The sequence below is a fragment of the Nyctibius grandis genome, chromosome 17 (genome assembly GCF_013368605.1).
Source record: "Nyctibius grandis isolate bNycGra1 chromosome 17, bNycGra1.pri, whole genome shotgun sequence".
NCBI classification, from domain to species: domain Eukaryota; kingdom Metazoa; phylum Chordata; class Aves; order Nyctibiiformes; family Nyctibiidae; genus Nyctibius; species Nyctibius grandis.
The window spans coordinates 7,834,335-7,857,024 of record NC_090674.1 but is presented as its reverse complement, the minus strand read 5'-3'; the positions used below and the strand labels follow the sequence as shown (position 1 = coordinate 7,857,024).

Below are 22,690 nucleotides of genomic sequence, written 5' to 3'. Positions count from 1 at the left end.
CTCTATTTTCAAGTCATTTATTGAAAAAAAAAAAGTAGTTTTACCTATAAAGAAGTAGACGTGTGCCTCCGGATGTAACCAGCATAGCCATTTATTAATAGCAAGTGGTTTTCTCTTCGTTTTGGTGGGGTTTAAGGCTGGCTCTGCAGATGTGACGTCTGTGGGATGTAACTGGGAATGGAAGGCGGCACTGGGAGCTCCCACATGTGCTTTTATTGTGTTACAAAAAAAAAAACCCAAACCACAGCTATAAAAATAACACATTTTCCAAAGATAACATTACAAAAAATACCACTCATACCATGGCTGGGGCGTATCAGTTCATACTGCTGGAAGAAGCCTTAGTTAACATGGAAAACGTGAAGGATTGTTTCAAAACCTTTAAAGCATTGAAGTGCTTTAATTAGCCGTTATCTTAGGACAGAGGTTCACGTTTCAGGGGCGCCAGAGGAGCCGGGCTCCTCCTCGGTGTGTTGTCGAGGGGCGTAACGGCCTCGAGGACACGGCGCTCGCCCCGGGCGGCAGAGCAGGGCAGAGCCCATCGCCGGAGGGAGAGGAGGCCACGTCCTGCGCGCCGAGGGCTCGGAGCCACCGTTGGACACCACGACGAAGGGAGGACCTGGGCCCCGGGGCTACACGTGCAGAGTTCACGCTCGTCTTCCCCGTGATCTTCCCTTTGGGTGGGGAGGAGAAGGCGCATCGCTGAGGCGAGCCCTGAGCATCCCCGGTGGGACTCGAGTTCTTCTTCTGCTCTGCTGGTTAGAAGGCCCAGGGCTTTGCCAAGGGTCCCCCAGCTCCTTCCCCAGCCTGGGGCAGATGGGAGCTGGTTGCAGCTCTGCCTTCGGGAGGTCTCCATCGCAGGGCAGTGCCGGGGGGAGATGCAGGAGGGGAAAGGTGCTGGGCAGCGTCGTTTCTGCACGGATTCCCTCAAGCTGCCTGAAATCTCGAGCGACCCGAGGCCGAGGGGCAGATGAAGCAGCTCCCTGCCCGCCCGCCCACCCTCCGTGCAGCAGCAGCCCCTGCGAGGAGCCTTTTGTGACCCCCAGACTTGTGGGATGTCACCTTTCAAAATGTGTACCTGCTCGTAGGGGAGCGAGGGAGGGAACGCGCCTGCTTGTGAACTTGCTTTCTGCTGAGGTTTTCTTCCAGCCTGAATCAACAGACTAATTACACCTGGAAAAAATGAGCAGAAGCAGAAAACAAAACTGGAAAGACCTCACGTGGTCCCCTAGTCCCTCTCCTCGCTCCAAAGTAGGATCGAATTTACACCTCCTGTGTTCCTGCTCGCCAGGTCTGACCTGTCTGCACAACCCCCCGACGGCGCGGGGAGGGATTATCCAGACCTCTGACTCCCCAGGAGGATTCACCCTCTGCTGCAATTGTGTGAAAGATATTCAGAGGAGGAAAAACAATTGAGTTTTGAATAGATAAGGCTGGAGACGTGATTTTCTGCATGTTTGCATGCTAGAACATGAAATTAATTTACTTGACACTATAGTGTCTCAGGAGTAAGTATCAATTTTTATAGCTTACATGAAAATAAATCTTTTTTTCTCCTTACAGCACGACAAGTATACGGTATGTACATTTGCTTCTGTTTATATACACAAATATTTAAGTACATGAACACATCGGGAACGGACAAACAGGTTCTGTTCTGCTCTACAGAGGACTGAGGGAGGCGGGTACTCTCGCAGTCCCTCAGGGAAACGGGCTGTGTCGCTTTGTGTCAGTCACTGGCAGGTCTCTGTGCAGAAATGGGACAGGGAAGGGCCAAGTCCTTTTTACAATGATGAAGGTCTGTCGGGCTTGGACACCACGAGGACACACCATGAGGGGGAGGTAAGCGGTAACGAAGGCTGGTCTCGCGATGAGAGAAACGCGCCAGCTTTACGCGCGGCTGTGGGGTGCGGGGATGCCCCTAAACCAGCGTAAAGCCCCCGCAGGAGCCTCCCCTGCTGCGGCAGGCAGGAGATGGGCGCTCCGCCGCCCTCCTCTCCCCCTCGGCTCTGCCGAAGCCACCGCAGTTTCCTCTCCGGGGCAGGCGCCTCCCGCCCAGCTCGGGGCCGTGCTTTCTCCCACGGCCCGCGGTTCCCCTCCGGACAACAAAATTACACTTTTCAGAAAGGTCTGAAAAGGTCTTTCACAGGGGGTTTCGTTTCCCCCCCAAGTCTCTTGCTTCTGCCTTGGAGACCCTCAGTTGATCTCTCCCTCCGTGAATTCCTCCTTTATGGACTGTTTGCGGGATTTGCAGTCCGGGAGGTCGAACCCGAAGTCCGCCCACTCGTCGGCCCCGCCGCGGTTGGGGATGGTGATGGTGTGGCGCACGCGGAAGTGCACGGCCTCCATCACGCGCTGCCGCTGCAGCTCGCCCGAGCTGCCGATGGAGATGGTGGAGGCGTTGCTGCTGGAGCGGATGAGCTGCTGGGCCCCGTAGTCGTGGCTCTGTTTGAGCTCCTGCAGACCCCGCCAGATGATCATCCTGTACTGCTCCGGGATCTTCAGTGCTCCGAGATCCTGGAAGAACAACAACGCTGAGGCACAGCCGGCAGAGACCCGACTGCACTGGCGCGGGCGAGCCCCGGACCCCCAAGCCCGTGCCTCACGGGGGCACGTGGGCTTGAGCACCCAGCGGTGGTGGGGCTGGACCTCCCCGGGGTCACGGCACCGAGCACACGGGTGCATCCCTCAGGGGCCATTTCTCATTTGTGACCAAGGGCCAGTTACTCAAACACAGCTTGGCAGGTTGGAAATGTTTTTTCTGATTTTTAAGGGGTGGGTTTGCATCAAACTGGTGTGAAAATGGGAGGGACGGGACCTTTCCCATTTGGATGCAGGTTGCAGAGCAGCACATGAAGCGTCCTCATGTCTGTTCCCTGGGCGAGGAGCCGTCAGCCAGGCTGGCTTCTCCTCCGGTCCCGGAGCAGGAGGCTGGAGCAGCACGTCCAGGCACCACCTGCCCCCAGGGGGATCTGGTGGCCTCGGGGAACCGTCCGTGATCCCTACGGGGGCCGGTGTCGTGCACTAAAGCACCGAAGTGGGCACAGGAGGCTGGCAGGACGCGAGGGCTGTGGCCATAAAGCCAAACGAGGTCAATAACCTCAGGACAGGGGGGTCTGCACCAGAACGACCAGCGTCGTAGCGGGGAGCGGCCAGAGATCCACGTTAACACCAAACAGAGACTCACGTGAGTGTTAACTAGAGAAGACAGCGAGTGCACAATTAGTAATTACAAATGCCAACTTGGACACAAGCTCAGCGCCCTGATACGGGTTTGGGCCATACCCAGCGTTTCCTTTGGCAGCTTACAGACGGTCACGGAGTTAGTTCAGAAAACAGTCCAAAACCAGGCTAAGGTTACACAACTGGCCCCAGCTACCAATGAAAAATCATCGTCTCTCCCACAGCCGCATCACCAAAGCGCGGCCTCGCGTTTGCTGTAGCTGCCGGGTAGACGACAGCTCCTGCCACTGGGGCGGATCGGGGCAGGAGCCCCTCGGCCAAAACACCGACTCTGGGATTTAGAGGGCTTGCTACGGCTCAAAGGGTTAAGGTATTTTTTTCCCCCCTTCTCGTTCCCCCAATGGGCACGGCAGCAGAACCGAGGCTCTGCAAGCTCAGGTACTTGGAGCATCCCCGCTACCACTTGTCATGCTGGCTTTTGCCTGGCCTGAGCTATTTCATGCCAGGGTTCCCTCAATACAAGTGCCCCGGGTTTGACTCCCTTATTCAGCCTCTTTTGCCTTAAAGATTAACAGGGGCAGAAGTAAGATCAGATCAGTCTGGCTGAGATCTCCCTGAAGGGCAGTGGAGTGTTCCCGCTGGCTCAGCGGGCTTGGGGTGCTGTTGCTGAGCACCTCAGCTGGTTTTTCTGTGTTAGGTGGAAAATCTCCCTGGGGTCTGGTCTGGGGAGCTTCTAGCTCTTTTGTTTCTGATGGTCTGGAAGAACCAGTTGAGACTCTCGGGGTTGCTGCTGCTAAATCCAAAGGACCAGAAGGATGCATGGCATAAATCCTGGGGAGCACCTATCCTGCGTGACGGGTTGGTGCACAGTGTTCCCTTTCCTTTAAGAGGGTTTTTTTGTCCTTGCTTTTCAGATCAACAGCTGATAGAAACAAGTGGTAAGAACAGATCTTCCCCAAGCATTTACCTCTATGGATAGGTTCTGCAGGTGGTAAATATTCTGTAACCCTTGTGAGGTGAAATAGTCGATGCAGTTTGGACACCCCAATCCTGTTAAAAAACTGCAGAAAAAATTTGGACAATAAAGTGCCATTAACTTCTCACAATACAAGCTGTGCTCGCAACCGTCGCCGTAGTGGCAAACCGTGTCTCGGGTCAGGGAGGAGGGTCGGGTCACCCTGTGGCACCGAGGGGCTGCGGCAGCCCCAGGGCAGGGGGAGCTCGCTCTGGGGGGCTCCGGCTGCTCCCTCTGGCTCTGTGTGACCTCCGTTGCCATTAATGTCCAAGGGAAGCACGGCACCACCTTCATTCCTAATGCTACAAGTTTTCTCCTGATCTGCACAGGTTTCAGCCGAGTAACTCACTGGGGCTGACCTGCGGGAGCTCCGTGGGGAGGAGCGGGGCCGGTCCCTGCGGCACGCAGCCTGGGGGGACAGGGGGGTTGGCACATTGCCCTGGGCTGCAGCTATGGGCCTCTGGCTGCCGTGGGGTGTCTGCCGAAGCGTCTGTGGGCTTTCTAAAGACTGAAATGTTAAAAAGTGGCTGCAGACTTTAACGCATCCCTGATGGAAACGAGCCATGTGGAGCGATTTGCAGACATGGCTGGTAAGGAAGGGGAAGGGGAAGTTCACAAAGCTACGTGCCGGTTTGACATGCAGGAAAAGACTCTTGTTCAGATGCATTTAATTTTTAATTAAGCAAGGATGGATTACCCAGACAGAGGAATGTGAGGGCAATAGAGGTTTCTAACTGGTAGGTAGCTGGGCTTTGATTTCTGAGGTGAGAAGAGTGGTCTGTGTGATTTCTCAGTTGGGACCAGTGGCCAGTTGACCAGTTGCTAGACAGATCTGAAGGTTAGAGCGAGGGACGACAGCAAGGAACGTCAGAGGACGAGACAGACAGGGCATCGGCCGCCCTCCCTACCTGACGAGGCTGGGGTCGGGGTTGTAGGGCGGAGGGGGGGTGCAGTGCGATCCGGAGACCATGGACTGGGACGAGTGGCCGCCGTTCATCTCTCCGTTGGGCTGCATGGGGTGGCTGTTCAGCATCCCGGGTCCTGCGCAGCGGCCACGTCAACGCAACAAACAGACCCATTATCAGCACCCCAGCCGTGACGACCCGCCGCTCCCTCGCAGGGAGCCTGCGGTCTGACGGGCAGGGAGAGCCCGGCAAGGACCTTACCCATGGGCCCCAGGCCGGGCGCGGAGCCGGAGCCATGCTGCGCCGGCTGCCCCACCAGCTGGTTGACGGAGGGCAGCTTGTTGATTCCCCCGCCGTGAACTTTGTTCATGGGTGAGAGGACGGGGCCGTAGGAGGAAGGCGTCTGCAGCTGGCTCCTGCTCAGGGAAACCAAGCGGCCGGTCAGCCCGCGGGGATGGAGCCGCCCTGCCCTGGCCCAGAGGGGCTGTCTGGGGGCTCCCCAACCAGGATGGGGCTGTCTGGGGCCTCCCCCAGCCAGGCCGGGGCTGCTCGCCCCCTCTCCCTGCGCAGGCTCTCACTGCGGGGTACTCACTGCCTCTGCAAGAGCTGCTGCTGCTGCTGCCGGTAGGAATCCACCAGCTGCTGCGGGACCAGCTCCACCAGCTCCAGGCTCTCCTTTATCTTCATCAGGATCTCAAAGTTCTCCCGGCCCCGCACCTGGAGGAGGGAACAAGCCCAGGGCTTCGCTTTGTTCCCATCCCACCTGGCCACCTTCCTCGTGGCCCCTTTTTTGCACCCAGCCTCACGAGGCGCAGTGTCACCATGGCCAGGGACTATCTGGGGGTCCAAGACGTGGACACAGGTGTTTACAGGTGCTTTTGCTCCTGTTCTCTAGGTCTCTGCTCAGCCCCGGTGCCTGCTGCCCTCGGGGAGACTGTGCCACCCCGTCCTGCCCGACACCGCATCCCCAGGGTGTTTCCGCAGAGGGGACGATGCTCTCACCCAATGCAGCTCACCCACACTTACGGGCACGTAATACATCTCCTCCTCCCCGTGCCTCCGTTTCTTCACGCCGGCCCCCAGCGCTGGGATGCCCTGAGGGCTCTGCTTGAAGGCTGGAGAGGAGAGAGGGAGAGCGTGAGTGTGCTGCCCTGGGGAGAGCGGGGCACAGCCGGGGGCACCGGGGCTCCCTGCGGGACGGGAGCTCAAGCCATGCAGGGTGTCAGCTGTTCTCCCGGATCCTGGCATTGATGGTGTCCCTTTATGTGTAATAACAATGAAGAACAAATGTACCTGGACACGAAAGCCCTGCACAAACAGCTTTGCACTCTGGAGGGAAAAGGGAGCGGGTCCTGTTTATGAGACTTTAGATTTAGCTGAGAAAGGGAGAGCACCGTGCCAGGATGTGGATTTGGGCCTGAACTTCTGGAGCGCAGTGATTTTGGGTGCGATGGGAGAGGAGCTGAGGCAGAAGCACCCGCGTGGCTTTGAGCGGGTGGGAAGGGGGTGCGGGTGCTGGCCAGGAGCCTGGGGCTGCGGCAGAGCCGTGCCCTGGGCCCCCTCCCTCTCCGGGCCAGGGCACTCACTGCGTTTGTTGGCGTTGCCGTTCTTGGCCGTGCTCTCGTTCAGGGCCTGCTGCTCTCGGTAATGGTCTTCATCAGCTTTCCGGTCTCTGCCGGGACAGGCGCAGATCCGTCCCTCAAACGACCTCCTTCCTAGGACCTGCCCGCTGGGAGGGGAGGGGAATGGGTGGTGTGGTTAGTGCTCGGGCAGGGCATCGCGGCTCAGCCCAGCGCGGTGTGGTCCGGCTCAGAACCCGGACCAGCAAACTCCCTCCGTGTGAACGGATTGCTCAGAAAGCAACTGAGCCCCACGGTTGCCCGCCCGCCCCTGCTCCCACAGGCACTCACTCTCTTGTCTCCAGCGTGATGATGATGAGGATGGGCCTCCTGTTCATTCCTCCCACGCAGCTGCTGTTGCACATGAAGTTGTAGAGGATGGTGGTGAACTCGGTCCCCACCTGCCCGGGAGGAGAGAGCAGGCGCTGAGCAGGGAGTGAGGAGGGGGAGGCAGCACGGGGCAGGGCGAGCAGCGGAGCCCCAGGGACGGGGGGTGTGGGGCTGGTCCCAGCTGGGGACTGTACAGGGACTGTGGGGGCTCTGGGGTGCCCCAGGGCAGGGCCGGAGGGGATCTCCCTTCACACCCCACTCCCCAGGAATGGAATGTTCTGGGATGTTCACCGGGCTGGGAGCTGCAGAGGCTCAAACACTGCCCCCGGTGCAGGGGAGGAGCAGGGGGTGGCCTGAGCCGTGCCAGGGCACGCAGGAGGCTCCTACCCTTTGTCTCCTGCCCAGCAGCCCTGTCACCAGCAGCTTCACCCTCGGCACCAGCAGAAGCCTGGCTAGAGGCAGGGGCTGGTCCTGCCCGCCCACCCCGGGAGCAGCCGGGTACCTGCGGGGGCTCGTAGGGCACCATCACGCTCTGCCTTCCCGTCACGGGGTCGTCCACGTACTGGGAGAGGTTGTTGCCCTCCACCCGGATGAGGTGGCTGGCCGGGGCAGACTGGCCTGCAAGGCAAAGCCCCGCGTTAGCGGCGGCTCTCTGGGGGGCTCGTGCTGTGCCCGCGGGGGCTGCAGCACGGGGTGGGACGTGCAGCCCCCCCCGGGCAACGGGGCGGCCCCGGCAGAGCGGGGAGGGCAGCACCCACCGTCGTTGAAGTCGCGGCCGAGCTCGTGGTTGGGGCAGCGCTTCACCACCTCGGTGACGTGCTCTGCCTTCTTGTAGACGGGCATGGCGCGGACGATGGTGCCCGGCGGCGGCGGGGTGGACACCTTGATCTGGATGGGGCACGTCTTTGCAATCTGGCAGTAGAGTTTCTTCAGCAGGGGGGAGTACTGGAAAAGAAGAGACACCCATCGAGTGAGTGTCCCTGCTGGGGTGGTGGATGCTCCCCTGCCCACCCTCGGCTTCCGCGCAGGAGGAGGGAACGCTGCTGTACGTGCAATTAAACCGAGCTCTGCCCTGCGTGAAGCTTCCCTCTACCTGCAAACACCGATTTCTGTGGTGTAAAGCTGTTGTGGTATAAACGTGGGGCTTCCTTCCCTGCACGGGGCTCGGGCTGAGGATCCCGCGTGCACCCAGCGTTCCCCGGGCTCCGCTCATCCGCCCACCCGCCGCTTCCCCAACACCCCGAGTGAAACACGGACATGGTGGTGAAGGAGCAAATTAAAATAATGACCTGTTATAAACCCAATTAGCACCTATCGTGTTGCAGACTGTGCCAGTGCAAAGCCGCTCCGTGCACCGGCAGCGTGAATCGCCCCTGCAGCGCCCAGGCTCTGGGGCAGCTCCGGGACAGATCGCAGCCCTGCAAACTGCCCTTGCGCCTTCCTCTTGCTGGGGGACAGCGACCAAAGGCAATCCAGCCTGTCTTTGCGGTAACTGGTTATTCTCCAGGCTCAATATTTGTTTTTCCCCTGGAAATATTTAAATATGACCAAATTCGCCCACGCTGCATCGTACCCGCTTTCCACATAAACCAGACACAAACACCGGGCGCCGTAGGGAGGGTTTCCCGGCGAGCCTGAGTGCTCTGGCAAAGCGGGGGCACCCCTGCACGGTGACTTAGGGGAAATCTTGCTGAAAATCAGCATAAACCTGGTTTGTACATCGCTCAGCCCATGTGGGAAACGTCACCCTGTGTGTTACCGCACAGCTCCCGGCTGAGCCGAGGGCTGGGAGCACCGAGGGCACCGACACGCCACATCCTGGGGAAATTGTGCTTAACGTCATTAACAGAATCGTGGCTAATTATGCAATTCCGACTAGCACGTGTGACACAGGCAGGGTTTGTCCTGACCACGGCTCAGTCCTTCGCAGCTGCTCGCAGCGACAGTGGTGGCTCACGGGGGGACGTGGTGGGGATGCTCGCCCGGGCTGGCCGCGGGAGCGGGATGCTCCACAGGCAGCTGGAGGTGGCACCTGGATAGAAAACAGTTCCTGACCCTAAAACCCTCCTGTGAGGGCACAGCGGGATTTGCTCGGTTAGGAGCAAGAGGCAAACTCCTCTCGCAAGGACCGTGGACCTGCTCGGCACAGGGGAAGCTCCCGGTGCCCACTGAAGAGGGAAGGGGCCGGCGGCGTGCCCGTGAGCCAGCCCTGCTCGCAGCCCCGCGGAGGGTGGGGAAGGCAGAGCCTGTCCTTCGCCTTCCCGTAACCGCGTGTCTCGGCTCCCAGGTGCGGGGATGTGCAATCCCCTTCCACCTCAGCGGTGCCACGCTGTTTTCCATCTCACAAGGAATGTGTTTGCTACACAAGAGCCCACCCCTGCCACACAGCGAGCAGCCAGTCCCTGCATGGCAGGGCATGTTCCTGCTCAAAGTATTTTATCTCATCCCCACAACATCACGCCTGATGCCAAAAAAATACCACCGTGCAGAGTGTTTGTGAGGACGTTAAAGCTTGTCCTGAGCCATCCGAGTGCAGGTGTGCCGAGGGCAGCGAGGCTCCCTCCGCCGCCGCGCCGCGAGCCCCCTGCTCTGCTCGCCCGGTGCCGGGGGGGTTCTGAGCCAGGGCTGCCCGAGGCAGGGGGGCAGCGGGGCTCGGCAGCCAGCTGGCTGCTGGCCCAGGGCTGGTAGGGGTGGCTCAGCCCTTGTCTCCATGCTGCCATGAGCCCAGACGGGTGCATCAGGTGGGTTTGCAGGAGGGATCCGTGCTCCGCGGTCCCACGGCCCATTCTGTGGGAGCGGATCCTCCCGTGGAGGCTCCCCGTGATCCTGCCGGGGCTGGACGGGCTCCTGCTGCCTGGGAACTGCTAACGAGGCAATGAGAGAAACGATACTCAGGTGGTATTTCTAGGGAAGGTATAAAGGGGAGAGGCTTTTGCCAGGGCAAGCTGCAGCAGCTCCTGCATTGTGAGGATGCGTGGGACCGATGGCTGGCCAGCAGCAGGTACCAGCTCCTGGGGGGCTGGTGGGGGGCACATCCGGGGGTCAGAGCTTGCCCTGTGCTGGGGGGGGCAGGAAGATGCTGTGGTTGTCAGAGGGTGTGATTGGGAGGTGTGACATGAAGCTGCACCTGGCAGCAAGAATTAATCCTTGGCGTTGGAGGCACGTGGACTGGCCAGGGAGAGAAGGCACTCAGAAACAGCCCCTTTCCCTGAACCCCCAACCTTTGCACGGGTACCCGGTGCTGCTGCCTGTGCCCTGACTCTGCAGCCTGGTCAGCTTCCTGGGCACGATCCCGCAGCCCAGCACGGGCTGCCCTGGGGAGGCCGTCGCTCCCCCCTGCCCAGCTGGAAGGGGAAGCTCCCGTGCGGCCGTGGCCCATGGAACCTGCTCACCCACAGCGCGGTGGGGCTTTTACACCCTCGTTTTGAGGAGACACCATGGCAAAACAAGGGTTATTTGGAGGGGGGCTCTTCCTTGCCAGGTGTTAAAACACTGACAACTCCTGTCAAAGGATCCTTTCATGTAGACATTCCCGGGCAGCCCTCAACATGCCTGGGAAATATAACTGCTCTGGAAGAGTAGAGGTGCATTATGGCAAGTTCTTTGGTAACAAATTCTCTCATTATACCATGTTATGACATGGATAAATCTCTGTTAAATAGCAGAGCGATTGCCCCGCAGGGAGAAAGGCTGCCGCTCCACACAGGCATGCCTCCACCGATAACCTTATCGTGTCCTAACAGCTCCAGGATTGCCTTCAAAGATCCTTCCACAATAACAAACTATTCTTTTAAGGAACCCCGTGCTGATAACTCTGGGCCAGCGACGTGTGGGCTGTGCCGTGTGCGGCCACGCTCCCGCTCCCCGCACCTCCAGCCGCTGCCGGGCGAAGCGCTCCCGGTCTCGCAGACCCAGCCTGTTCACGGCCATCGGGCGAATGAGCGTTATGTTTTTAGGATCCCGGGAGGCTCTACAGCCCCAGCTCGCTTCCAGCCAGGAAGAGCCCTCGGCAATGTACGCCCTCCATAGGGGACAGTGAATCCCCTGGGTTTTTTCTGTAGTTGTGCAGCTTTCAATGTCTGCCCTCATCTGCTGGGGTGAGATATACTGCTGCCTCCATCACTGACCCTTCCCTGCTACTGTGATCTGTCCTGCAATGCAAGTCCAGAGCACCAGGAATAACTGGAAAAGCCAAATTATTTAGCAGTACATCAGCATTAACCTCTGTTTCTCTAGGGACTTGGTACCCCAGAGTGTCTTTAGATGGGGTTTGTTTCACCTCTGCACTGAAACATGGCTACATCCTGGGCAAGGCAGAGGCCACGCTGCACCCACCGATGCCAAACGTGATGGTAAATAGGCACAGCAGAGTGACAGAACCCATGGTGCAACCGGCCCCGCGAGGCTTTGCCACAGTTATCTTGGTCCCGCTGCCGCTGTATCCAAGGAAATGCTTTGCACATCACAAGATCCAAACGAGCTAATGCCCCACAACGACTCGTGGCGACTGCTACGGCTGCAGCTGCGAAGCATCTACCACTGCCCACCCTGAGCAAGCACCCAGGACCCGCTCTGGAAGAGGCCACCGCACTGCTCAGACCCGCAGCTACTTCTCCCGCACAAGAAGCGAGAGTGGGGAGAGGTGCTCTTCCCCATGGATGCTGACAGCCTCGCACGAAAAATAACCTGAATCTTCTGCGTGGAAAGACCTGCCGGCGAAGTCCGTCTCCCCCGCCCTCCCTGGGCAGCAGAACCGCTACGAGGATGTGTCCCGACAGATTCGGAGCTGATAAAATCTTATTTATCTTCAACTGTTGACACTGAAGCGTCTAGACTTGCCTGCTTCGGGAGGGCTGCAGCCAAGTCCTCCTTTCCCTCTTGAAGGAAATGATTTGCTCAACAATTACTTTTTCCACAAATCTGCCCCCCTCCTCCCTACCAGCCTCCTCCTCCTCCTCCTCTACATTCCAGTCTCCTCATTAGCTCTACTCAAGACGTGTCCAGGACTGCAGTCAATGGATCCCGATAAAGCCACTAGCCTGGCAAGAGAGAGAGAAGAAAAGTGCTGCCTCCGGCTGCTAATTTCCTTGCGCTCCCCAGCAAGCAGCTGTGGAGCTGCATCCTGGGACAGGTTCGGACAGATCGCAGCCGAGAGGTGATAATAATGTGTCTGTCATCTTACTCAGACATGTAGCATCTTGCAAACCGCAAATACCGTTAACCGGCTCGGACGAATCTGTTACGACAGATCCTGGAAGACATGCCGACTACAGAGCTAATTTTTTTCTTTCTAATTTTTTTTAATAACCACTTTTTAATCACCGGCCTATATAGCTTCTCACTGAGCTGGAAATTCCTCCCAAAGCTAGTTTCTCACTTACTACGAGCAGGGTCTGAGTATGTCCAGTGCATCACTGATGCCCGAGAGGAGAGCATCCACCGGTGCCCGAGGCACACGGGCGGGCTGGGCAGCAGAGATGCTGCCCCGGGGACGGCGTAAGGGACATCCCAACACCTGCCTCCAGTCCCTGCACCACGGTGGTGATGGCCAGGGCACTGCCAGCCATGCCCAGCACAGGGGGGTCTCAAGGTGCCCGGCAGAGCCCCTGCTTGCCCTGGCCGTCAGCAGCTGCAGGGACCCCATCACCCGCAGGTCCCCCAGCCCCGCTCCCGCGAGTGCTGGACCACCAGTGAGGTCTCGTGGCCGGGGCTGCCCCACAGCAGACACGAGAGGCTGAGTGTGCTCCAGCCTGCGCTCCTCTACCTTTATTACCATGTCATTACTGCTAATTAAATCCCTCGGTTCACCCCCAAAGGAGTCCTCTCCCTTCCTTCCCCCGTGTGCACATCCTTAAAATAACTGCCAGCCGGTGTTAGTCACGGCTCGGCCAGCCAGCGCTGGCACACGCGGGGCTTGTTTTAATCTCTTCTAGTAAATCTGACTCCTTCTGCGTGTCTGGATACTCGGGTCCTCTGACCACGCTGGCGCTGGAGTTCCCTCCCATCCAAAAAGGAAGCCGAAAATCCAGCGAGGCAGTTATTGCACGCTGCGTTAGCAAGACTGGATATGGGGAGCAAGCTGGGAGGGGAGGGAAGAAGAGGCCGAGCTGGGTTTGGGCATCACCGCTGGCAATGAAATCTGAAAACCCAGGGCTCTGCTGCAGCCATCGCCTGAGACCACCGCTGCGCCCGAGCACGGAGGTGCATTTCCCTCTGCAGCCCATTGATTACCCCAGCTCCTGCAGCGGGTCCCTCAGCCCCCACATCCCCTGCGTGTCTCAGGTCCCAAGACGGAGGAGCCGGCCGGAGCAGCCTCGTGTCCCCTCCTGCAGGACAGCGTTCCCTTCCCGCTGGAGCCGCAGCTGCCAGTCAGTCGTTCCCTTGACCTGTGCATACCATACACGCTCGAGATAGGGGAGCTGATAGCGGGATCGTGTTGGAACATCGCACACTGAATTCCTTTGCCTTTTTTCTTAATTCCATTGTGTCTGGAGCTCCTGGAGCCTCATCCACGCCCTGCGAAAGCTGGTGGAAAGCCTCCAGTGGGCTGGCTTCGATGGGCTTTGGAGCAGGCTGGTGCTGAGGTTGCGTTCCTGCTTCTGGCACACCAAAATATCCAGGCTCTTCTGCCCAGCTACTTGGATAAAAACAAAGATGTTTGTGGCTCCGAGGCAGAGCGTACGGAGCCCTGCCTGCCCCCTGCTCATCTCCAGGCTGCTGCTGTTGGACAGGCACCTCCCTAAAGCATGGTTCGGTGCCAGGGAGAGTTTGAAGAGGGGACTCGTTTTCTGTAGAAGCTCTTGAAGGTTTTTTCCCTCCTCTTTACAACCGCCTCTACCCCAACAAGCTTCAGACAGTGACCAGGAAGGGAGAACCCACCTCCTGCCACACCAATTATTTCCATCCTCCTCATTCAGTTAGCATCAGGCAAACTGTTTCAGCTCGCCCAGTGCCCACGCTCTGGGAGCAACTGGAACCAGTTCAGCGTGGCAGAGTCCCACTGGCTGAGCGCTGGGATGCAGACCAGTTTGCTGTGGGTGACTGCTGGACGGCCGTCCATCGTAGCAGGAGCATCTCGCCTCTCCTTTGAACCTCTCCAGCCTTTCATCGCAGGCTGTTTGCTCCCCGAAGCAGCAGGCAAGACCCTGGACATGGCCCAGACCCCGCTGCGCCCAGGTTAGGGGACCCCGTCCCTGCTTAGCTCGGAGGTTTGTCCGTCTGCCCCCAGTGCCAGGGGCTCTATGTGAGCCCGGGCAGCTGCCCCGTGCCGGGGGCTTGAGCCCCCACGTCCATTTGCAGCCAGGCCACGGGAGGCCAAAGACCCTATTAACGCTTCTGCTGGCTCTGGCGCACGTGACGGTGTTTTAGAGGGGAGGGAGCACTGATCTGCCACAGACCTGACTTGAGAAAAATACTAATTATCTCTCAGTTACCAGCTGGCTGGCGTGGCGAGGGGCTGCCTGCGAGAACGAGCCGAGAGGGGCTGGTGGCTCCGGCGTGTCCGGGCAGCACCGGGGAACGGCGAGTCCTGATCGCTCCCAACAGCCAGGCGGGCTGCCGGCGTGCCCCGTCTTGCAGCGCCGCAGCTCCCCGTCCTCCTCCCAGCCCCCTCGGAGCAGCCTACCAGAGGGGGGGTCGAACCCACAGGGAAAACCTCATTTTCAGCACCTGGCCATCGCTCTCTGCTGATGAGAAGGCCATTAAAAACGCAAAGGGAGGCGGCGGCAGCCTGGGGGGCCGCTTCGGTTCGGGTTTTGTGGCGACGTGTGGTGCTCAGAGCCCAGCCTGGGAGCTGGGACACCCAGCGTCACCCTCCTGCTGCCCAGCATCCCTCTGCAAGGACAGACCTGGCTCTGGTGACGTGGCCTCAAACCCCTGTCCCAGGTCTTCACCCCTTCTCCCTTCACCCATTTCCTAAATTTAGGAATTCAGCATTTTAAGGCTACAGAGAACAGATGATGATCCTCTGGTATGGAGGCCTAAGACCCCTGCCTACTCGTTCTGCCTTGAGCCAACGGTGTCTGCTTGAAGTGCAGCTTATCTTCCCAGAGATATGCAGGCTCTTCATTTGAATACTTCAGGAGTTGGAGAATCCACCGCATTCCTTGGTAAATTGTTCCTATGGTTAATTATCCTCACCGTTAAAAAATTTCCACCTTGTTTCTAGTCTGAATTTGCCTGGCTTCAGCTTCCAAGCACTGGATCTCATTATGTCTTTCTCTATTAGATTAAAGAGCTGTCTGCTATCAGAAACCATCTCGCCCGCGGACTGCGATCAAGCCACCCTTACTCTTCTCGTGGAGACCTTTCATGCAGAACGTTTCTCTGGTATCACCCTACAAGGCATCTGTTCCAAATTCTTCATCTTCTTTGGTTCTTCCTCCCAAACCTTTTCTGTTTTGTCAACAGAGGGTTTGAAGTGTGGACACGAGAACTGCATGTGCGCACGAGGGCAGTGGGCTCGGGGACACCTCGCTCCCCCACCACCCCGCCGTGCAGACAGCCCATCTCCAAACGGCCCTTGGCCACGAGCCCGGAGCTCCTCGGGAGCCTCCTCTCCTAAGCACGGGAGAACCGATAATGCCGCCTGTCCCAGAGGAACAGCCAGAGGGGTTCAGTCAAAACCCTTCAAAAATAGGAGTCTATTGGGCTACAAACTTCCACCAGCCAAAGCTTATGATTGTGTAAAAAACCGATGCCAAATCGCTTGACAAGACGACTCGCATGGAACTCTTTGGCTTGGCACTGCCTGGGCGCCGGCTGTCGGGTCCTCCGTGGCGGATCCTCCGTGGCCCGAGCCCAGGCTGCAGGAGGGCTGCGGGGCTGCCGGCCGGGCAGAGCCTCCCCCGGGGCACAGGGCTCCCCGCTGCTCCCAGACGCTGCCTGGCGAGGGGGCTCTGCCCAATTCGCGGTCAACGCTTGCGACGGCCCTGGCGTAAATCGTTTGGTGCCGTTAATCTTAAAGTATTCAACAGCCACGAGGCTTCCCAGCTGCGGATGAGATAGGAAGTGTATTTCACTGTTCTCTTTCAAAGTGCTGAATCAAACCACGCGTGTCCTTTAGCGCACCGAGATGGGTAATTCAGCTGCCCTGGGCTGCCCCATGTCACTGTCCCCAGCCCTCCTGACCATACGTTTAGCTTTCCTTCCCAAGGGCCTGCATGTCCTAGTAGCTTTCCTAGTCTTATTTGTACGCTGCTACATACACCTTCACAGTTTATGTAGAGAATCACACTGCGTACAGGCATCATTATGTGTATATTGTCTGTGGCGATGTATAATGTATGTTTTTTTTGCTGAATTCCTTTCCCCATCTAACCAGGACAGATTTTCAAGCGCTGCAGTGGCAGTGTAGAGCTCGGGTGAGTGGGAGGAAGGCAGCAGCCCCATCTTCCAGTGCAAGAACCGCAGCTGCGTGGCCGTGACAGCCGTCAGCCAGGAGGAGCTGGAGCAGCAGGGCTGCTCTTCACGTGGCAACCTCGGCAAGCGGGACAGCCTGCGCCCACGTTGGCGCTCCTGCAGCAGGTACTGTTTCAAATGAAACATCCCCCACGCTCTCCAAGGTGCAAGACACTGCTGACCCACTTCTGTTCTCCGTGAGGCTCAGCTTCAGCGCAGTGAAATCTGGCTCTAGTCCTGCAGCCAGCCTGCTTTCGGGGGACGCACAATCACCCCAGCATCGCGGCTCAGAGCTCCTCACACCTCACCCGCTGCCCTGCCAAGCATTAAAGCCAATTCAGGCATTTAACTCCTCCGCTCTGGACCACTTCCCAGGAGCCCCCCGTCGCAGCTGCAGCTCCCAGCCCTGGGAGCATCCTCCGCAGGTGCTCACAGCTGCCCATGACCTCTCGAGTCCAGCTGCTCCCCGAGGCTAGGTGGGCTCTCACAGCACCCACGTGGCACTGGCTGCTCTGACATACAAGGGAGACCTCAACATAAAGGCTTGAGGGAAAAAGCAATCCTGCAGTGGTTAGCCCAGCTCCCAGCAGGACACACAGCTCCAGGAGCACGGGCAGCACGGGGTGATGCTGAGATGGTCTGGGCCCAGTTTGGTCAGAGTTGTGGGAAGGTCCCAGGTGGCTGGGATGGCTCCAGCGAGGGAAGGGGGCTGTCATGGGCACCACTAGCTGGGGACTGGGGCGAGCGAGCATCAGACACTTCCCAGTCCTCCTCCCTCCATGCCAGGACAAGACACCTGCATCATTGTGGGTTCGGTTTCCATTCGGATGCTCCCGTGGCACGGGAATGCCTCCTTTCCCCGTGCAGGTCCTGTGCAGCTTTTACCTGGTGTGAGTGATCCCCCAATAAGCAGAGGAGTGGGCTGGAGTTGCATCCTACCCTGAGGACCTTCAGTTTATTCAACACCTAATGAAATGCATCCTTTAGCAGCACCTTGCAAGGAAAGACAGTGGAAAATAGTGAAGACTTAACCGCTCCTATGAGGGCAAGACGTGTTTAATCGCGGTGCTGACCCCAAGCCCCCGGTCAGTGCGGCTCAGCAGTGCAGCTCCGGTGACCGGACACAGGGAAGCTGCTCTGCTGCCCCAGCCTTGAATTCAGCTGCATTCAAACACCAGCTTGCTGCCAGCTTGCCCGCTCCTCCCGCTGTTGGTTTTCGCAGGAGACAGACCCGGCGCTGCAGGAGCTGCCGTAGCCCGTCCCCTCCTGCCTGCTCTCACCGTGACACACCGGGAGCAGCGAGCGGAGCAGCACCCGGGGCTGGGGTCTGCCTGTGCAAACGCATCCAAGGACGCTTTCTGCCTACCGTGGGAAGGACTTGCTGGGCAATGAAACACATCAGCTTCCAAAAATAACTGGCATTATCACACCTGGGGCTGATGTATCGCTCCTGGTCTGCTCTGCCTGGTGCGTGACAATGTCAAACCGCCGCCCCGGAGGGAACCCCGGTGCTCCCTCATTGTGTCAGTTGTCTCGTCCCAGCCTTTCTGCTCCGCTAACATTTCCCAGAGGAGAAAACCCGCCTGCCTCCAGCGTGCTGCTGAGCAGCTCTCCCAGGTGCTCAGGGAGGCACCCACCGCAGAAACCCCTCCGACACCGGCTGAAAGTGCTGTTTTTTTCCTTTAAAATAGGGACAGCGCTGCACTGAGCCAGGAGCCAGGAGGTGGATTTAGGACCTTTTGCCACAAAAAGCAAAGCAGCCGTCACACGCTCTGCCCGGTTCCTGGGTCCCCGAGCTGCAGAGGACTCCCCTGCCGCGCTGCAGCCCTGCGGTCAGATCGGCAGCGGACCAGACCCGCGCCTCCGCTCCCGAGGACCGGGCTGCTGCGCCCACGCCGCACACGGCACGATGCCGTGCAGCGATCCCGCGCTGATTAAAAACCTACTCTGATATTTTGCCTTGGCTTCGAGAGATTAAGTTGCTCTTCTGATACGAGATGAAAAAGGATTGTAAATGACAAGCAAGAATTTAAGGCAAAGCTGAGAATGGCCCCAGCAGATGTGAGCAAAGGTCCATCTCACCTCTGACAGCGGTCACTGGCAAATGTGTCGGGAAGCACCACGAGAACAAGGCAGAACTTCCCCAGGACATTGCTCCAGCTTTGTGATTTTTGGGGACATTTACCCACAGTTTAGGGAACTGCTGTGCCTAACAGCCCTTTTGGGGACAATCCCTGCAAAGCAAGCACTGACGGTTCCTGCGTGTTTTGCTCTCCAGGGCCACCTGCGCAGGCGAAGTCCCCATGCAGAGGTGCCCTCTGCACCCCGCTGCAAAGCACCACCGAGACACTCAGGTGCCTGCAGCCACCGGCCAAAACCACCGTCTGCAGCAGCAAGCCCCTCTCTAGCGAAGGCAAGAAGACATGCAACTTACTGTCCAGGTGGCCGACTTGGCGGTGCTGGATTGCTGGAAGGTCACCTCAAAGTGGTGGGGACCGGGGTAGTCAGTGTTGGAGGGGATGACGGGAGCTGGGGACATGGCGTCGAAGGTAGAGCTGGGCTGCGAGTAGGGCGAGTGCGTTGGGACATTGGAGGTGTGCTCGGAGCTGTAGGGGCTGGTGGAGGCTGCTCTGCTGCCGATGCTCTGATCCATGCTGTTGTTCAGCAAATTGAACTGGGACTGGAGGAAGGGAAAAGGGGAGGAGGGAAAAAAGAAAACACCAGCCAGTTTAGAGACATGGAAACCTCAGCCACGCTTCTGCAGGGCTCTGGGTGTCCTGTTACAGCCGCCTTAAAGGGCCCGTGTGTGGGGACGGCAGCCAAGGAGCTGCTCCGGGTCGCGTGGGGTTTGGAACAGGTCACCACTCGTGTAAGGGATAAGCCCAACACGCTGAAACCATCCCCTTCTCCCCGCTCCATCCTCACCGGAGGCAGCGCGGTGCCGAGATCCCTGGGTCCCTGCACATCTGTCTGTGCAAAGCCACTCTGCCAGCGGGGGACCGGGCAGGGATGTTCTGGGGTTTGCTCGGGTGTGGGGGATGTCCGGCTGCGGGGTGGGGAGGGACGGCCCCGCCGGCGCTCAGGGCTCTGCTCAGCAGCGGGAGGCTGCCTGGCACCAGCACCAGCCTGCTGACAGGGGCATCGCTCCCACGGCCGCGGCGGTACCGAACGTCCGACCTGCCTCCCAGACGCCTCCCGCGTGCGCCCACTTGTCGCGCGCGTACACACACGCACGGCGCTTCTGAAGTGCTCCTCGATGCACTGAATGGTGGTTTGTGTAACTCATTTCCTAGCCGGGGTGTTTGCTTTCCGTGGCTTTCGCTGATGCAGGGCTAATTTGGGGAAAACCTCAAACCTACAACGCGCGGAGCTGTGACGCAGCTCGCTGCAGGAAGGTCACAGAGCAAACGTACCTGCTTGTGCCGGTACTGGCTCCTATTCCAGACATGCTGGACCAAATCCTGACATTTTACTGTATTTTTTTCTTATTCCTCTTCTGAACAATTACTGTTAGATAGTTCCAGTAAGTCTAAGCAAAGCTATGTTCTCAAAAGCTGCATGGCTAAAGCCGCCTAAATCTTTCACAGAATCATTTTGGTTGGAAAGGACCTTTAAGATCATTGAGTCCAATCTGAAAATCAGACCAAAAAAACCCCGTTTTTTTCTATGGTAGAGAAACAAACTAATATTTAAAAACATATATCCCAAATGTAAGTGTTTCTCAAAGCAAGTGGGGTGGTTTTTTTTCCCAGATGTGCAATTCCCGAGCTCTCAGGGGCTGCCCTCCGGTGTGTGCAGCCCCAGAGGCGGGTGCTGCTGGCACCTGCCTGGGCTCTGCCGCTGACCACGCACAGCGCCGGTGCGTTGCTGCCTGTCACCCCAACTCCCTGCAGCACCCTGCTTGGAGGAGGAAGGGGGTTCCTGTGCTTCCCCCATCACCCAGCTCCAGCCCCGACCTGCCTGCCCCAGCGGGGACTGTCCCTGCAGCCACCAGCACCCGCTGGGGCAGCCCTGGGAACCCAGGAGCTGCGGGAAGGTGGCCGTCCCCGTCCCCAGCCCCAGCCCCAGCCCAGCAGGCTCAGCCAGCCGCCTGCTCCTCCGAAGGGCTGTGAGGCTCACAGCTTTGGAATCAAGAGACGTGTTTTAACTTGGGATCCCAACCTCACCCAAACGACTACGATGTAGAACGGTTTAAAGGCAATCATCCTTCTCCAGGGAAGTTCTCCTGTTGTCTGCATCTCTCAAGGTCGTTGGAGCCCGTGACTAACTGGAGGAATGCTGAACAAGATCTGGCTTGCTTTTACACATACTGCCATTTTCTCCCCTAAAATATGAGGATAAACCCCTCTATTCCTTCTCGACGCTCTATAAATAGCCCTGCCAAAGACAAACCACCCCCAACCAAGCGTCCCACAATCCCAGCCTTCACCTGGAGGAAAAGGTACGAGAAACTTCAGCAAAACAGGCGTTAAAAATGCACGTGGAAAGCCCTTGCTGTGCGGCCGGGAAACCGCCCTTGGAAGTGGATGGAAAAAACACTCTGCAGAAGTCATCCCCACATGATTTTGTGAGTTTGTGGTGCTCGACTGTGAGCAGCTGAAGCCTGTGGCTGTAAAGCTTAAGGGGCAGGGAAATGGGGACCGACCCACTGGGAAGAGCATCCCAACCTCCATGCTCGAAAGAGCCTTCCCTCGGGAAAACCAACGACCTCTTTGCCCATGAAGGAGACACAAGACCCAGAGCATCATCTCTGCCGCCCCGAGCCAGGATCCCCCGCCCGCACAAAGCCACAGGCAGTGCCCCGAGGGCCGGGGCTTTGGAAATCCGCTGGCAGAGATACCCAGTGTCAGGTGCAGGGGGAAAAATGACCAACTTGTTTTGAAAAATTGACCAAACTTTGGAAACATTCCCTTAAATCGAATGCGTGAGTGTTTGTGTGTGTATGTTTGCGTGTCAACAAACCCAACACAGCACTTGTGTGTGCCTGTCTGTAAATACACACACACGCACACATGTTTATCCACACACATAGACAAATATTCACCAGACTGCAGCAACAACCTCCCGAGTAACAGCACCACAGTACAAACCGAACCCGGTACGTGTGTGCTTTATACCGACGCACATGAGACAAAAAGGAGGAATGAAGTAATTTCTGGTGGGGAAATATATCTGATTTCTCCGAGAGCCAGAGAGCAGACACAAACCCTTTTGACCAAGAAATCAACCATAGCACTGGAGGACAGGGCTGAAAATGCATCTCCTGCAAGCGCAGGTACCGTTTCATCTGCTCTGCCCTTCCCAGGGAAGGAAAGCCTGCCTGGGGACACGAGGACATGCCATGGGCTCGGCTGAGGAGGTCTCCAGTGGACAACAAACTGGTGCTGGTGGTGCCCAGTACCACTGGGCATTCCTTGGATGGATGCTCCAGCTAACACCCTCCTGCCTGCACGTCCACGGGAGCCTCTGCCCTGCACACCAAGGGTTTACATCGCGCCTTGGGCTCTGCAAGCACCGGATCAGGCAGAGCAAGAGAGCGATGCTGACTGAGCTACAAGGCTGGAGCATCCCACGCTGGCACAGGTTACGGCTCACGGCCAGGGTCGGAGCAGCCACAGCTCCCTGTGCAGCAGCGGGCACGGAGGCTGAGCAGGCAGAGCCAGAGCCTGTGCCCAGCTCCTGCCTCGGCAGTGGGGACAATTTCAAGTAAGAAGCAGCAAGGCAGAACCTGTAAATAACAAGTAGCACCTACCGTGGTATAATGCTGCATCGGGTCGCTGATGTACAGCATTTTAGTTGTCTCGGGATTCACAGAGCGCTGGGAAGCGTCCTGCCCCGGGAGTCATGGGGTCGGGGCGGCGGCGGGGATGGCCAGGGTGGGAAGGCAGGTGGGACGGGGCAGCGCGGGAGCAGGGCCGGGCGGGCAGCACCAGGGATGCTGCGCTGGCCGCCCGTGTGCCGCCGTGTGTTGGCTTTTTTGCTTTTTTCATCTCCCTTAGTTCTGTCAGCTAGCTGCATCCAACAACAAAACGGGGTCCACCCCTTTCTGTCCCTCATGACTATTCATTAAAGCACAGGGCAGGCCCCAGCTTGCCCAGTGATGGACTGGGCGATACCAACCATTCCCACTGCAGGGAGAGCGGGGGTCCAGCTCCATCATCAAACCCGGCCAGATCCCACTCCAGAAAGCTGCTCCCAGCCACACTGGGCTGGAAACCCATTTGACCGGCACCCTTTCC

At 58.3% G+C, this 22,690-nt stretch overlaps 1 protein-coding gene across 4 annotated transcripts; it reads right to left on the bottom strand.

Annotated features, from left to right (window-relative positions):
* Nucleotides 1-2,196: 2,196 nt before the first annotated feature.
* TP73 (tumor protein p73) lies at nucleotides 2,197-22,242 on the bottom strand. 4 transcript variants are annotated; one of them, XM_068415256.1, is made up of 12 exons: nucleotides 22,204-22,242; nucleotides 18,886-19,131; nucleotides 7,811-7,997; nucleotides 7,555-7,670; nucleotides 7,014-7,123; nucleotides 6,690-6,832; nucleotides 6,130-6,218; nucleotides 5,696-5,820; nucleotides 5,365-5,519; nucleotides 5,107-5,239; nucleotides 4,151-4,244; nucleotides 2,197-2,517 (listed from the first exon to the last, which is right to left on the bottom strand). In XM_068415256.1, exons 1-12 carry the CDS (start codon nucleotides 22,240-22,242, stop codon nucleotides 2,197-2,199), a joined length of 1,758 nt encoding a protein of 585 aa, XP_068271357.1. The 4 variants fall into 4 exon arrangements, with proteins under 4 accessions (XP_068271357.1, XP_068271355.1, XP_068271358.1 ...); XM_068415254.1 differs by lacking the exon at nucleotides 22,204-22,242 and having other exon boundaries at nucleotides 5,365-5,516; nucleotides 18,886-19,119; XM_068415257.1 differs by lacking the exons at nucleotides 4,151-4,244; nucleotides 5,365-5,519.
* Nucleotides 22,243-22,690: the final 448 nt, after the last annotated feature.

Coding starts and splice junctions, on each gene's coding strand:
- TP73 (XM_068415256.1), bottom strand. CDS start 22,242: ATGCTGTACATCAGCGACCCGATGCAGCATTATACCACG. Junction 7,998..18,885: donor CCAAGTCGGCCACCTGGACA/GTAAGTTGCATG, acceptor CTTCTTTTCCAG/TACTCCCCCCTGCTGAAGAA. Junction 5,240..5,364: donor GCCCGGCCTGGGGCCCATGG/GTAAGGTCCTTG, acceptor GCCGCTGCGCAG/GACCCGGGATGCTGAACAGC.